The sequence below is a fragment of the Procambarus clarkii genome, chromosome 63 (assembly GCF_040958095.1).
Source record: "Procambarus clarkii isolate CNS0578487 chromosome 63, FALCON_Pclarkii_2.0, whole genome shotgun sequence".
Taxonomy (NCBI): Eukaryota; Metazoa; Arthropoda; class Malacostraca; order Decapoda; family Cambaridae; genus Procambarus; species Procambarus clarkii.
Genome location: NC_091212.1, coordinates 15,374,829 through 15,392,428, shown reverse-complemented (window position 1 = coordinate 15,392,428; position 17,600 = coordinate 15,374,829). Strand labels below are relative to the sequence as shown.

The 17,600-nt window shown below is 40.9% G+C and overlaps 1 protein-coding gene across 1 annotated transcript in view; it reads right to left on the bottom strand.

Moving 5' to 3' along the window:
• LOC123769493 (trichohyalin) overlaps positions 1 to 17,600 on the bottom strand; it is a 518,341-nt gene that overhangs the window by 208,294 nt on the left and 292,447 nt on the right. Inside the window, 2 exon segments of the mRNA XM_069308773.1 lie at positions 5,474 to 6,133; positions 17,041 to 17,235. Of these exon segments, the coding sequence (XP_069164874.1) occupies positions 5,474 to 6,133; positions 17,041 to 17,235 (855 nt within the window).

The following is a 17,600-nucleotide window of genomic DNA, read 5'->3' as shown; positions in this document are numbered from 1 at the left end:
AATGTCTGTCACTGACCTGAGTTAGGCACCAAGAACGATAGGCATCCCAAAACAAACCCCACCTGGTAGGAAAGTGCAAACCCAAAATTGAACAGAGTACCAGAACTTCTCCAAAAGAAACAAGGAAAAAGATATCATCATCAACACGCTGTGCCACTTGTCCGCGCAGCTTCCCCGACTCCTCTACCCCATACTCACTCAGTTCGGAAACTGAGCTAACGAAAACGACACTGCATACCGGAGGGAGGGAGGGAGGGAGGGTGCCATGAAGTCTCTGTGGATCACCCAGAAAATGGCCTTTCATTACACTCAACACTTGTTTTATGTGGGGAGCTCAGTCAGCTCCCTGAAGCTACATGCCCAAAGATAAGTAAAAGAGGGACTTACCCGGGAAGCGGCAGCATCGAGTGCCTCAACAGCTGCAAGATGAGACAAGCGGCTGTAACAGGCGGCCCAAGGCAACACAAGAACGACTTAGACCCAGAACATTCACCAAATAATGGGCGGCTAGGACACTGTTCGCCCTACAAAACCCCCGTGCCCGAATGTCAGCTCAGGACATGTTCTCATAAAGAGCGGCCAAAGCAGCATACTTATGAACATCATGGGAACGAGGGTAGACTGCAGGCTGGCTAGACTTAATGATTCTGCGGACAACCTGAGAGACCAGAGCTCTGGAACAGGGAATGAGGGGAAATCTGATCAACCCAAAGTGCGTTCCTGGCCACAGAAGTCAAGGTGCGCAGGTAAAGGCAAAGACCCACAACCGAACACAACAATATGATGCACCCCCAGCTGAATCAACAAAGCATCAATAACCCAAGAGCCCCTCCAGAAGCCTGGCGTCTCATTTTTTCTCTCGCCAGAAAAGAAGGAGACAGCTGCAACCAAACAAACCATCCACTAGGACCGAACGAGCAGAAACCCCTGCACTGGAGGAGAGCATGAAGCTCACTGACCCGACCCCCAGAGGCTAATGCCAACAGAAACAAAGCCTTCTGAAAGCAGTCTTGGACCAAAGGGGCCACCACAAAATAAGGATTAGGCATAAAGAGAGAGCACCTGGTCCAAGGACCAGGATAATTCAAACGGCGCATGAGCAGGCTGGAGGTGAAATAAAGCACGAAAAAGCTTACGGAATGGGGCAGAAGTGAGTGTATATCATCCTCCACACCCAACACAAGACAGTCCGAAGACAGCTCCAGCAGGGAAAATAAGTGCAAGACCGAGGCCAAGTGCCCACGGGTGCACACATCCTCGGCCACCAGGGATGCCAAAATCGAGGGAACCTGCACGTGAAGCCGCACCTGGCCGACATCATAAGGAAGGACGGGAACAAACAAGCCCACATTGAGGTGCTCCAACTTACCCCCCAGGAAAACCTGAACGACCTTGTAACGAACCCAATAAAGAAAAGGAGGAGCCAAACTAAAAAAAAAGGCTTCATTATCGAGGCGTAATCCGGGGTCTTGCAGGAGGTAAGCCATAAGGAGCCTCCCACACCTTCCTCGGTGGGATGCGGGAAGCCAAAAACCTCCAGAAGAAGGGAACCGAAGAACCCAAGAGAACTCAGACCCGAACCCGGGGAGGAGTCGAAGTCATAACAAAATCGTACAGGGAGGGGGGGAAAGGAAAACCCCCTCCCCTTGTAACAACAAGCCCCACACTGAGGGTACCAAACACCCAAGCAGGGACCAGAGGGGCCCAGGCCCCCCCCCCCAAAGTCAACTCCTCCCCAGCCTCAGAATCCTCCACATCAGTACCCGGGGTCGAGCCGTCCTACAAACCCTCTGCCTTTGGAGAAAAAGCAGAGTCCACCGGAAAAGCAGGGATGAAAGGGGCCTGCTGGCATGGCCCAAAAGCTCCGACAGGAGGACCAGGCTCGAATACCTCCGCCACCAATCCGGAAGGGGCGATTCCCGAAGCCACCCAAGTCTCACTACCAGTATAATTCAGCGGGGCAGCTGCGGGGGCATCCGGAAAGGCAACCAACCTCGCACCTTGCTTTAACTTAAACCTTGCATGCAATGCTAAAGCTGCCTGCACCTAAATATCAGTCAATCTGGAAAGGCAACCAACTTCACACCTTGCCTAAACTTAACACTATCACCGGCACCACGCACGCACCGCAGACTTTGATGTCATGGGGCCAATGGTGCAGGTGAGCGTGCGGCGACGCCTAAATGTGTATACTCGTTTCAGTTTTCTCACCTTAATTCTTGTGCTATGTCGTTCGTTTTTGTATTATTGTGTTCGCAATTAAATCCCCTGCAGGTGTATATGCATATAATGTCCAAAAGCCTGGCGAGACTTCCCACAGCAAAGCCTAAAGTTACCTGTGAACGAGCACCAATTTGCACACCGCAGCCTAATGTGTATACTCGTTCAGTTTGATAACCTCAATTTTCATGTTACATCACTCGTTTTGGTATCAAATTGTTCGCAAAATAAAGGCGCGCATTTTAAAGCTAGTCCCATAATAATAGAGCAATAACTGGAATTTTAACAAATATTTTAATTTTGGACACTCATCATCAAAATTATTTATATATTTTCAGTGTTTTGACATAAAATTTCATGTTACGTCGCTCGTTTTGGTATCAAATTGTTTGCAATATAAAGGTGCGCATTTTAAAACTAGTCCCATAATAATAGCATAATAAACTGAATTTTAACTAATATTTTAAAATGTAAAATTTAGACTCAAAAACGTATTTATAATCTTTCAAGTGTTCTGACATCACGTTTTGTGTTACATCTTTCATTTTGGTATCAAATTGTGTGCATTCTAAAGGCGCTTATTTTGAAACTATCCCGAGGTCGCTCGGATAAAAAATGAATTTTATAAAAATATTCTTGTAGTGGACGCAAGTCCTGTCCTCGGCTAGGACTCGAGAAAAAAAATGGATGCGAGTCATGTCCAAAGAGAACGATAGTGTTAAACCTTGCATGCAATACTAAGGCTGCCTGCACCTAAATATCAGTCTATCCGGAAAGACAACCAACCTCGCACCTTGCTTCAACTTAAACCTTGCATGCCATGCTAAAGCTGCCTGTACCCAAATATCAGTCTCAGTGGACTGGGTGAATGGAGTACAAGCAAAGAACACCACTCGCAGGACTCCGGGTCATAGGTGTCACTGACCCCAACAAGCAGCAAGATGGAGGCAGACGGTGAGTGTCACCCCAAAACAGGGGGACAGCAACGTTCAAACTCGCACAAGGCGAGGTGGGACTCAGAGGTCTCCTACATTGGACCAATGAGCCCCAATGGGGGTTTCAAGAGCCCTTAGGCTGACTGCTAAAGGAAACCCAGGCGAGGTACTGCTAACCGGTTATCCCAGAGCCACCAAGCAAACAATCTAAAAGCTGAACCCCTGCGACGTGTGCAAGCACAGGGACCTAGTGGAGGGCCACCAAAAACCTACCAGTGGTCCTACTGCCACACCAGGCAAACCCCCGCTAGGCAAAACAAAACAAAAACAAAAGAAAAACCCTACAAAAGCACAACATCTCCAGGAGAACAGAACAGAACAGGTCGCTATGTGTATATCAGACAGCTGCACAGTACCTCGCGCCCCAGACATCAACGAAACTACCTCCTAACCCAAGGGAAAACATGAATAAGAACCACCCCAGCTGAACCCCCCAATGGCGGGCAATCACCGAGCAGCGACAGAACCACATGGAGGTAGCTGCTCCTGAACGGCTCATGGAAGATAACCCTGAAGCCGCAAAAGCAGTACTTATAGGGCACCTAGGGAAGGCGGCCCCAGATACATGCAGCCCCAGTACTCTTGTGTTACGTCTGGCTCACACACCACGAAAACAAAGCAACAACACTGCACTGCAGCACTGCGCAAAGAGTAGAACCAGAGCGATCGACCATTGCCAACACAACAGCCCCTTGAATTGAGGCGAGTTGCCAGCGTGAGGTCTGGGATTCCCCTGTCCCCCTCCCGAGGAGGGAGGGTTGCGCAGACGGATGCGTGGCGTTTGTGGTGATGTCGTACTTGTTTCCTTGGTTTTGATTGGAGAGTTCTGTTGCTAGTTCGGCTTTCAGTTTAGTTTGCAATTTATTTGATCAGCAGTAGTCTGTTTCAGAATTCCTACCTTTCTGAGTGCCTGACCTGGTAGATGGCAGACAAAGACTGCTTCCAATTACATGGGTGTGTCTTTAGGCCATTGCTCCTCGTGCCTCTCTTGAGGGGGCCAGGTTCTGGCTCTGGTCCCCAGTAGGCCTAGAACTCCTTCGATTGACTTGCCACGGTCTAATATATATACACTTCAGCCCGGTATAGCTCCGGGGAGCCTAAGGGGCTCTCCGCAGAAAATACATTTTATACAGAAAACTACTCGTAGGTACCTTACCATTATGGAGGACTCTTGTTGGAGTATGGAAGATGGTGAGGAGGGGAAGAGAAGGAGAGGTGTTAGTGTTTGGAAGGGGAGTCCCCTTCCATTATAACATCAGTGATGACATTTCTGAGGTACTCTCTCTTACATTTTCCAGGCATACCACTAGGACCTGGTTGTGGCTAACTGCTTGCTTGTTCTTACTAAGAATCTGTCTATAGACACTTGTTTTTCCCTAAATTTTAACACTTGTCTGTAGAGAGACATCACATTGTCTCACTATGAATGAGATCTTGTTTTTCCTCTATTATCATCCTCACAACTATTTTCTTAGGTTGAACGTTACCACTGACTTTCCTGGAACCCATGGTGTGATATATAATAAGAACTTTTATGTTCAGAAACCAAAAAAGCACAAACAATGAAAATATTCACAAAGAATTCAAGCGCGATCATCTCTAGGCAGGAGACTCTGGTAAACTGAAGTGCCACGAGCTTGGTGGACCCGTACATGTATAAACACACTCCGAAAACCAAGGCAAACAACAAGTACCTAATCAAATTTTTCGAAGAAATTGAGTACGAGTACCGAAAAATACGAAAACAGGGTCATACGAAAACTGAGGTTCCACTGTACTCCTAAAAACAGTGGGGTTTCCTTAGGTCGTTGCTCTGTGCGCCTCTCTGAGGGGGGCCAGGTTCTGGCTTATGGGCCCGGGTAGGCAGAACTCTATTGACTGAAGCCCCAGACAAATATAGCTAATATCAGTCCGATATCTCCAGGAAGCCGACGGGGCTCCGCCACAGAAAAAATGCTAAATATAACATTTCATTACTAAAAATCTACAGAATCTCCAAAACCTGACAAATCCTAGTTTATCAAGAACAAGCTATTGTTACCAATACAGTATACAAGATACTGTATGCTAAAGAAAATTTGGCTATTGTACTAGCCATATAAAATTTTGCTATTTTTACTTTATAATTCAAAGTTTTATTACTACTATGGCTATTGATCAATCAAAATGTTGCTACCATTGTTATTAGTACTTGACTACTATGACTACGATAGTTCTGCTCACTATCAACGAAAACGGAAGTGATTATTGACCTTTACCTCCACATGGGACCGCTCATAGTCAGCTTGGTTCATGCGCAGCTCTGTTTGTGCACGCCGCAGTTCTGCCTGGCATTTGTCAAGTTTCTCCTGCAGGCGTTCCATCTCTCCTGGACCTCCAGGAATTGAAGAAGAGCGGCCATATGTTGGGTGAGAACGTTCTAAGTCATGGTGCATCCGTTCATTCTCTGTTCGCAGGCGGTCATTCTCCATTTCAATCTTGGTGAGCCGATGGCGGTAGGATTCATAGTCACTGGTGCTTTTTCCAACCTCCCCGTGCATCTTCTCTAACTCAGCTTTAGCTTTGCCCAGCTCAGACTGACTGGACTCTAGTTTAGCTTCAAGCTTATCCTTTTCGGCTAAGGAACGTTCAAGCCGAACCTGCAATTTTTCCACTTCTCCCTCCAGTGTATGAAGCTTCATCTTGTACTCTGCAATATCACGCTCATGCAGTGACTGCTCCTGATGGCGCTCCTGCTCTGCCCTGTCCCGCTGCTCCCGCAACTGTTGAATCTGTTTGTCCTTATCACCAATGGCCTCCTCCAGGGAGGTGAGGGCACCCTCAGAGGTGGAGTGATGAGCCTGCACCGCTGTCAGCCGTGCCCGTGCCATATCCACTTGGTTGTCCTTCTCGCGGAGCAAATCCTCAAGGTTCTCAATCTGAGGAGCCACATTACTGCAACATCTCTAAACCATGATGATCATACAAAATTCTATGGAACAGTGTTCCACAAGATATATCCTTAATTTATTGATATAGAATATATTTCCACACTATACCAGCCTGACTAAATATCATACTCAAGCACATACACATAGTGAATTTCTCAAAAAATAAACTGCAATAAACAGTATTACCTTTATAACAACATGAACTAAATGAGACACACAAAGTTCAACACAAACTTTCACATCACAACTACACAACAGAAACTGCATATACATTCACCAGTCATATTACTTTGCCTAACCATATATCTTCAAGATTAAGTTAACAGGAACATTAGAAACAAAACCTACTATTATTATTCTAAAAATCTGAATATTAATTTGGCTTTGCCTAAGTCATCAATATCACTTAATACTTAGTTACAAGCATTTGTCCATTACACATGAAGCCAAATTCTCTCAAAGAAACAAAAATTATATAAATATAACAAAATAAAACTATAGAAAAAGCAGGGACAAATAAAGTGGGATATAATAAACTGCAAATGACTGCTCTGAACAGGAATATCAATAACAAGATAATAATATAAGATGTAATTATTGTGGCAAACAACAAATAAGCCACTCATCAACAATATCTTTATATTATAAAGTCATAACTGTGTACAGTTGGTTATTGTATTAAATTGTTATTTTATATAACTTTCTGGATGAAATTTAAATTATATACATACATTTAATCTTACTTGTGTTACATGAAGCTGTTATGAATCCATCCTTGCCTCTGTGTACAGTTGTGGTTCAGTTTCCTTGTAAACTACATCAGTAACCTTGTAACTAAAGGTCCATTACAATGACCCTTCCTATGGCACTTCAAGCCATGACAGTTGAAGGGTGGCAGACAAATACCAAGTGTGAATCTCATCATTACAGTCCCCAGTAGTTTCACAAACTCTAAAGTGACCTTCAACAGATTAATATGTCCTCAAAATACAACACATTTCATTTTCAAAATCATACCCATCATCATCATCACAACCACATTACTAATTATCTTGTCTTCATTTTATAGTTCAATTAAAATCTATGTATTCTTGACAGTCTAGAGCAGTGACCTTAACTAATGAGTAATTTTTAGCACCAAGAAAAACATCACAACCCATTGTGTTGGCATTCCAGCATTCAAGAATGTTAATAATAGTAATAATACAAAGAGGATACAAAACTAAGTTTTCTTATAAAACAGTTGTGGATAATAGGATTAAAAACCTAATGTCAGCAACCTTCCATTAACTTAATATTATATTAAGCCTGTTGCTATTAGTGTCCCATGCTGTAGGCATTGGAATTCTTGAAAAAATACATGTTGCTATTAATGTCTCCTATTATAGAAAAAAAATGAATTGGAAAAAGCTGAACCCTTCAGTAGTCCCTAGACAGACATAATTCCAATAATGTATGTAAAATTAGCTTGTGCTTAGTTTGCTTATGTATTATTCCAGCCCTGCTCAGAATTATATCAGTTGCTATGGGAAGGGGGACTGGTTATTACTAAATATCTATCATGTTGGTTACTTGTGCCATGGAAAGGGGAACTCTAGCCATTACTGCATATGTCATGTGCTATGGGGAGGGGAACTGAACCTATTGCATCTGTCACTGTTTATTCCTCCTGCTACAGGGAGGAATAATAAGGTACAGTATAGTGCCTACTGGTGGTAATGATGTCTCCTGCTGTGTGAAAAGAGACACTCGGGAATATCATACCTGCAAGAGCAACTCGTCACACCTCGGTAGGCAGACACTCCACTACAGGGATAAGGTATCCTTCGAAACTAAAAATGGGATAAGCCTGCACAGATTAACTTTTGGATGAAAAGGGAAATAAATAAGCAAACAGTAATCAGATATATACATTATTAATAAAAGAACAAAATATATTGTACTATAGTAACATTCATGCACTATTAACATATCAAATTAGACAAGCATAAACCATCAAACATTACACAGCATACCACAAATTTCAAACATTGAGCTGATAAGACAATTTACACTTAACACACTGCATCATTCTAAATGTGCATCACAATATGCAGAACTGTTAGTTGTTATGGTAATAAAGTTACAAGTTGGATTAGTTCAAATTTAGGAAAAGCTTTATTGTTCATGCTGCAATAAATGCTAAACACACAACTTTTTGTAAAAGACAACTTTAAATTACTATTTACTATAGTTAGTATAAGTGGTGAATGGATGAAACGCATGTTTGTGTGCATGTAAGTGTACACAAAAGTGGGTGAGAATGTGTAATTACTAAAGTGTAATTAGCTAAGTGTAGTTACAGGATGAGAGCTATGCTCATAGTATCATAGTCCTAGTAATCATTGTCAAATAACACTTTAAAACTACTGACAGTTTGGGTATCAATCACCTCATTAAATTTGTTCCAGTCATCTGCCACTGTTTACAAAACAGAACTTTCTAATACTTTTAGCACTTTTGTTTCCTTTGAGAAACAAAGTGAGGTTTCAGGTTGAGATCAATACTCATGGTGTCCCATCTTCCCAGTGCTCTGTCATATACCTGGATGATGGGGTTCTGGGAGTTCTTCTACTCCCCAAGATCAATACTCATGGTGTCCCATCTTCCCAGTGCTCTGTCATATACCTGGATGATGGGGTTCTGGGAGTTCTTCTACTCCCCAAGATCAATACTCATGGTGTCCCATCTTCCCAGTGCTCTGTCATATACCTGCATGATGGGGTTCTGGGAGTTCTTCTACTCCCCAAGATCAATACTCATGGTGTCCCATCTTCCCAGTGCTCTGTCATATACCTGGATGATGGGGTTCTGGGAGTTCTTCTACTCCCCAAGATCAATACTCATGGTGTCCCATCTTCCCAGTGCTCTGTCATATACCTGGATGATGGGGTTCTGGGAGTTCTTCTACTCCCCAAGATCAATACTCATGGTGTCCCATCTTCCCAGTGCTCTGTCATATACCTGCATGATGGGGGTTCTGGGAGTTCTTCTTCTCCCCAAGCCCAGCCCGAGGCCAGGTGTGAGAGATGAGAGAGATATGATGCCTTGAAACTACTGACAGCTTTGGCATTGACCACCACCTCAAATAACTTGTTTCAACTGTCTACCACTCTCTTTGCAAAAAAGAGAACTTTAAAATATTTTTTTGTAATCTTTGATTCCTAAACTTGATTGTATGACCTCTTTTTCTTGAAGTTCCACGTTTCAAGAATTCCTATTTGACAATTTTGTCGATTCCTGTTACTGTACTATTTTGTATGTGGTAATCATATCTCCCCTTTTTTTCTCTATCTTCCAACTTTCGCAAAATTGAACACCCCTAGCCTCGCCTTGTAACTCATGTTTTTTTTAGTTTAGTAGCCATTTTGTACCATGTGTCTGCACCTTTTCCAGTTTGCTAATGTGTTTTTTGAGATATTCGTGCCATAAAACCATTGTGCATTCCAATTTTGGTCTCACAAAAGTCATGAACAATTTCTTTAGTATGCCACTGTCCACATATTATGTTTGTATACTTACGTTTTACATTTGTCCAGTATCCCTTCCTCAAAATTTATTTTTGCCTCTTCTCACTGCCATGTAGTTGTTTCATGCCTCTTTGTATCACTAGTATGTTTGAAAGTTTGGCCTCTTCTGATATTGATTACATTTTTGTGTCTTTTGGTCTCTGGCCCTCTTGCAATTTCTGTTGAACATCTCATTTACTTCCTTACCTAATAACAAGTCTTCCCATCAAATTTATTACAGAACTTTCTAAATTCCCCATAATGTTCTCTCCTGACATCAGGTTTATCAGCTACTTTATTTTCCCCATTCTCTTCCAAATTACAATGCATTGCATATCTTATTCCCTAAAGGACATGGTCACTTTTGCCCAATGGGGGAAGGTACTGAATGTCAAATATCTCTCCCCTTTTTCCTGGCAAATATCAAGTCCAGCATGGAAGGAACATCCCCTTCCCTCATCCTCGTAGCTTGTTTAACGTGTTGATACATGAATATCTCCAGAATGAGGTTTACAAATTTACAGGTCCAAAAGTCTTTCGTTTCTAGCTTTGTAGGCTTTCCAGTCTATGGATTTCAAGTTGAAGTCACAAACTACCAGTAGTCGAGATCTATCTTTATTATATAATTCTTGCTATAATTCCACACATGATTGTTATGAGGCCCTCTCATTTATTGTCCAGTCCCTCTTTTGTCCAAGTGTTGATTATCAGTTTATCATCCTGATTACAAGTCTCCAGTGCTATTATGTCAACTTCTGTGGATTGGCAATCATTATTTCATTTACCTTTAGGTGTTCTTTCACCAGTACGGCAACGCCTCCACTTTTCCTAATTTTTCTGTCCCATCTGCAAATTGAGTTGCTCCTCAGGAGAATGACCTAATTTAAAATATCATCTTTGAGTTTAGTCTCAGTGAGTGCAATAATGTCTGGTGTCTGCAGCTGTACTAAATCATTTAGCTCCAATATGTTTTATCTCACTCCATCTATGTTAGTATATCCAATTTTTAGGAACATGTTCCCTATTCCCTTGTTCTTTACTCCTCCTTTTTCCAGTAATTTTGTTGGCTTGAATTCTTGTACCATTTCACAAGCTTGCCTACCCCTTTCTCCTTGTAGAAAAATGAATTTATTTCTTCTTCGTTTCTGCTCTCATTCAGTCGTTTTGCCTCTACGAGGTTCAGTTTCAGCTTCTCTTTATTTTTCTTTGAAGTGTTCTCGCCTTAATGATCATAATTTCCTTTCCTCAACACTTTGTAATTTCCTAACATTCCTGAATACTTCTTCCATCTGTTCAGCTCTGTTTAGGGTAATTCTCAAGGGCTGATCTTTCCTTTTTTGTACCTACAATTCTCCTGTAGTCACAGATATTATCTTTAGTTGCAGGACCTTCCACTAGCCCAACAATTTTATCTACTACTTTCACTTCTTCTCAGGCTCTTTCTGAACTAGATGTTATCTTCATTTCTTTGCAACCAAAATTGATCAGAAACTTACTTTAATTGACAGTATTTTGCACCAGTTTTAGATTTGATGTCAGTGTCTTTCTGACTCCAGTCCAATTTCTGTGCTTTTTTTATTCCTGCAATTTCTGACTTCTTTTATCACTTTTTCTATTATATCCTTCGCCATGGCCACGTGTGCATGGCTAAGTTACATATCCTTCTTGCACTGAACTATTCCCCGTGTCACTTCCTCCATCTGTACTGACAAGAGCTCTTTATCCTGTTGGATTTCCTTGCTTACCCTATTGTATTCACTCATGTTTAGATTTACTTTAATTTCTTCAAAAGTTATTTTCAATCCTTTACTTTCCTCTTCCCGGGTTTTGCTTTTAGCTTCCCAGTGTTTTTTGTCCTTACATAATTCTTTCATTAGACCTTCAAAATCTGATACTTTGCTACTCAAGTGATCATTACTTTCTTTCAAATTCCTGATAATTTCCACATGATAGTTTACAATAATGCTTAATGTTATCAACTTGTGGTACAAACTATTCATACTAATGCTTTCCTCGCTGAATCCACATAAGTCCAGTTTTGTTTTTTCTTTTCTTTCTTGCCAGTGGCCATCTTGAATTTTGTTGTCTGCAACTGCTTACTCTGGCAAATTTTTCTCATCCAATTTTTTCACTCCCCATGCACATTTGCTTTATCTTACCCATTTTTCAAATTCACTGTACATTAAAGTCCTTTGGAGCACCACTCATGGTTATCAACCTGTTCTACAATACTTAGGCATTCAAATATACTAGAGCTCCTCTGATGCAGATGTTGACTCCTGTGTTGGTGCAGGGTTGACTAAGTAGTTACCTAAGTGTAGTTCCAGGATGAGACCTACACTTGTGGTGTTCCATCTTCCCAATACTCTTTGTCATATAATGCTTTGAAACTACTTACGGTTTTGGCCTCCACCACCACCTCACTTAACTTGTTCCAACCGTGTACCCTTCTCTTTGCAACAGAAAACTTTCTAATATTTTTTCGGCACCTTTGTTTCCTTGGCTTGACTTGTGTCTTCTTGTCCGTGAAGTTGCTGTTTCAGGAATTCCTCTTTGTCAATTTGACAGATTCCTGTTAGTATTTTGTAAGTGATGATCATATCACCTCTTTTTCTTCTATCTTCTAGTTTTGCCATGTTTAACACCTCCAGTCTTTCCTCGTAACTCTTGTTTTTCAGTTCCGGAAGCCAATTTGTAGCAGGCCTTTGGACCTTTCCAGTTTCTTCTTAAGATTTGGGTACCATACAACTGCTGCATATTCCAATTTTGGTCGCACAAAAATTATGAACAGTTCCTTTAGTATTTAACCATAAATATAATTAAAAGCAAGTCTGAAGTTGGAAAGTGATGCATATGCTCCTCTCACAATGTTTTTATGTACCTACCTAAGTGTAGTTAAAGTTTGAGAGCTACACTCGTGGTGTTCCATCTTTGCAGCCATTTTTGTCATATAATGCCTTAATCTACTGACAGTTCTGGTCTCCACTGGCTTCTCACTTAACTTGTTCCAAGCATCTACAACTCTATTTGCAAAAGTGAATTTTCTTACATTACTTTGGAAGCTTTGTTTAGTTAGCTTAAATCTATGACTTCTTGTTCTTTAAGTTCCAGGTCTTAAGAATTCTTCCTTATCAAATGTGTCGATTCCTGTTACTATTTTGATTACAGTAATCATTTTGCCTCTTTTGCTTTATCTTCTAGCTTTGGCATATTTAATGCCTCTGTGTATATATGTAGGTGTGTGGAGGGAGTGTAGGATGGATATAAGTATAATGAAGAAATGAAAGTGATGATGATGGTAATGCTGACCAACAATGACTGCAAAGGCTAACACATCCTGAAATATATTGAAATTTGAAGTCTTTAATTATTATAATAATGATTTACTGTATAAAATGTCTATAAATAGTTATTGCATTTTTGAGATGCACTGAATTTAAACAAAAGTTAATACAGTGCATCATTAGATTACCCTGCCTGTTTTATTCTTTTTTTTTTTTTTAAGAAGACTACTTTAATTCCAAGAATACAACTACAACCTTATCTTGTTTAACATATCTACAAATTACAGCAGCACAACTTCATATCTTTATGAACTTTTAATTGCAGAAAATAATAGTTTCAAAGACCTGCATTAACAGATGCTTGTCTACATTTCATTCTAACATCTGAAATTCATATCTTAAGATCCTTAATTGTCTCTGTACTAAGTTAAGAAGCTAATGATATAAATAGACTGGATGAAGAACTTTTAATGTTCCTAGTGACTGTGACCAGTGTACATCACTGTATTACCATTTTCCTCACCCTGCATATTGAAATGTCACATTCCACTTTCCTAGATCTTAAGTCAACCTTTGACATTGCTAACCAACATGTCATTTTGAGCGAACTTGCTAAAATGAATGTTGGGGACGGCGCCTATGATGGATAAAAGGTTATCTATCCAACAGGAAGTCATCTGCACTGTTCCAAGCGCATAGGAGTGTAACAAGAGATTTTGAACTTGGCACTCAACAGGAAGGTGTCCTCAGTCCTACTCTGTTCATTGTGTTAATAATGCTCTCCTAACCTCAGTAACTAGGAGGCCAAGTGAACACATCATTAGTTATGCGGATGATGTTGTTATCATATCTCCTTTATTTCTAATGTACTCCAAGGGTGTGAGATCCAGTTCCTTCAACCTATCCTCATAACTTGCTATGTTGTGTGAAAATATGCTAAGTGGGGTGCCACAAGGTCCGTTTTGGGCAACCCTTTTTGTCATATACTGTACATCAATGACATGGATGAGAATATTACAAACCACATCATCAAATTTGCAGATGACACTAAGATCTATAGTAAAGTGAGAAGTGAAGGCGATATTGAGAGATCTACAAGAACTCCACAAATGGTCAGATGACTGGCAAATGCTGTTTAATGTCGGTAAATGCATGCCCTTGCATGTGGGGCACAACAATCCACGTCACAACTACCAAATTGACTTCACTACCTTACAACAGATAGATGAAGAAAAGGACCTTGGAGTTAGAATCCATCATTCACTAAAAGTTGCACAACAAGTGGGAGCGGCAGCAAAAAAAAAGCAAACCAAACCCTGGAAATAATCACGTGTACCTTTACCTTCAAAGAAAATAAAGTAGTTGTTCAATTGTACAAGTCTCTGGTGCACCCCACCTGGATTATTGAATCCAGGCATGGAGACCTCATCTCAAGAAAGACATAGATGTTCTGGAGAAGGTGCAACACCAGGCAACAAAACCCATACCAGAGCTTAGTTCTGAACAAATCCACAAATTTTGTGTACTTCATTACACACAGAAATCACAAGATCATGATGCATCAATGAACAAATCCACAAATTTTATGGATTTGTTCATTGATACATCACGCTATTGTGATTTCTGTGTGTAGAGCTTAGTTATCTCGCATACCAAGAATGGTTGAGGGCCATTGGGCTAGCAACACTGCAAACCAGGCATGACAAGGCGGATCTCATCGAAACCTTTAAAATTCTGAACAATTTGGAGGATGTCGATCCGGACAATTTCTTCAAAAGGTCAGATGTAACACGAACGAGGAGCAACGGGTTCAAGCTCAACAATGTAGGGCAGAAAACAGGAGATGCTTTTTCATCCATATGGTTATAAACCCGTAGAACCACCTACCCGCCGAAGCCGTAAACGCCACCACTCTGCTGGGTTTTAAAAATATAACACAAAACACAATCAAATGTGCCCCATAGTAGGAAAGCAGCATGTAGAGGTTTGGGAATAATGATGTCTGACTACCTAACGTTTAGGGAGCATAACCAAGCAAATATTGCCAGAAAAATGATCGGATGGATTACGAGACCTTTCAAATCCAGGGATCCCATCACAATGGTTGTACTACTATACAAATCACTTGTACTGTCCCGTCTTGAGTACTACTCAGTACTCACTTCCCCCTTCAGAGCAGGAGAGATTGCTGAAATAGAGGGAATACAGAGAACATATACGGCATACATAGACGCAATAAAGCACCTAAATTATTGGGATCATCTCAAAGCTCTCCAAATGTACTCACTAGAAAGGAGATGAGAGATATTAAATAATATACACGTGGAAGATACTGGAGGGACAGGTACCAAATCTACACTGTAAAATAACACTGTACTGGAGTGAACGATATGGAAGAAAATGCAGAATAGAACCAGTGAAGTGCAGGGGTGCCATTGGCACAATCGGAAAATATTGTATAAATATCAGAGGTCCACGGTTGTTTAACATCCTCCCAGCGAACATAAGAAATATTGCTGGACCAACCGTGGACATCTTCAGGAGAAAACTAGATCATTTTCTCCAAGGAGTGCCGGACCAACCGGGCTGTTGTGGATATGTGGGCCTGTGGGCCGCTCCAAGCAACAGCCTAGTGGACCAAACTCTCACAAGTCAAGCCTGGCCTCAGGCCAGGCTTGGGGAGTAGAAGAACTCCCAGAACCCCATCAAGCAGGTATAGCTGGAAAAGATCATCAGGGCAAATGGGAGGAACCTTTGACAAGCCACCCAACTGGTTGGTAATTTCAAGTGGAGCTTACATAGTATTTATTTAACTTTATGGACTGTGCTCTAGGGTTAAAATATTTAAATTCATAGCAAAAAATGGGATATCATGCATTGTATGTATTTATTAGTTTTATGTGTTTCAAATAAATTTGTTCAAAATGAGTCGTTATCAAATGATAAATTATTATATAAGCAGATAGGTATAGTGAATAAGTAGTGTACAGCATTAATAGAAGGAAAGAATGAAACAAATTTAGACATGTATAGAAAGAAAAACAAAATTAGAGGTACAGTATACCGAGAGAGAAAGAAGAATATGTTCACACTTTGGTCCTCCAGTAATACTGAAGCATCTAATGTGCCAGTGCATCTGACGTTTCCCAATAGAATTAATTCCTTGATTTCATCTAAATATCCTTATAATAATCCAACCAGCTCTGATATTTTACATATCATTGCTTACAGACATAGGAGGCCACATTTTCAGTGGAATTCTAACAGTAGAACTTTGCCATACTTTCAATTGACTATGTTAATACTGACCCTTACATTCCACATGATGTGGCTGACAGGAAAACTCAATGAATGAAAGTAATATTAAAAGAGAAGTGGAACAATAAAGACCATGTACTTTTCTACCTTTTCTTTGTGTGCCATGTCATGTCTGGCAGGAGTGGGAGGGAGGGTTATCACAGGTCACAGCCAAATTTAACATATGTGGCAAACCCTATTCACATTACACTAAAGGCTAAATGACATTTAAAAGCCACTACTACAGTCTTCATCCAGTCTTTAATATCATTTTTATTTAACTTACCACTCTGCCACCAAAATTACATATTTTATTCAGTAATTCATTCATCTTAAGTCTTAATTCCCCTCCCTTTTCTTGTCTGCTCATCTGATACTTCATCTTTTCTATATTGCTCTTGTATATCGAAGCCTAGATTGTTCATTTCTAGACTTTCACACAATGCCTAGCTTTTACTGGTGTAAAACTTACCTCACTATAAACACCTATTCTAAAATATTGTTGCACTACTCCCTACATCCAGCCTTAACTGCAATTTCCCCTAATAGTGCATAGTGTAATTAGAATTTTTCCTATCCCTGTCTATGAACCTTCCCCAACTAACCTACTGTTTCACTTAAATCTATCCTAAAATCATTATCATACAGTACTATCACTTCTGCATATTTGTCATCAAATCCACTTAGCGTATTCTACCTACTTGTATCTACAAAATATAAACCACCAACTTCTCCAAGGTTTACTTCTAAACCTTATAAAGCCTACCTTCCTCTGCAGGACATTGATTTTCCTGTCTTTGATATCCATGTGATCGCGGAGTTCGGTGAGCTCCGAATTGAGCTTGTTCCTCTCTTGAGTGGTCTGGAGCGCCTGCTGGGTCTTCTTCTCTATGGTCTTATTCTTCTCCTCAAGACGCTGCCGTAACTCCTCCACCTGGCGAAGGAGACCGGGGGAATGCTGCTGTAAACCAAAGCACACGGGGTCTCCCATATATCCTGTGTCTTGTAGGGATTATAGGCTTCCCTATCATCGCACGGCTTTATATCCCAAACCTCCACAGCACATGTCATACACATCCTCAACAACGTTCTCCTTTGACATGTAACACATCCTTGTTTATCTTTGCACTAGTGGAAAATGTGAGGATACATATGGCTTGAAGGTGCAAGATATAAAAAAAAATATTGACAGACAGTTGGTTGTTCACCAGATGGTTAAACCAGCTGGGCCACCACAATCGTCTGTCAATACAGCAGCAAGAATTCTGTACCCAAGCATGGCGAAGTGCTGTGTGGGTAACATGAAAAGGGAAAGCTAGCTTGTAA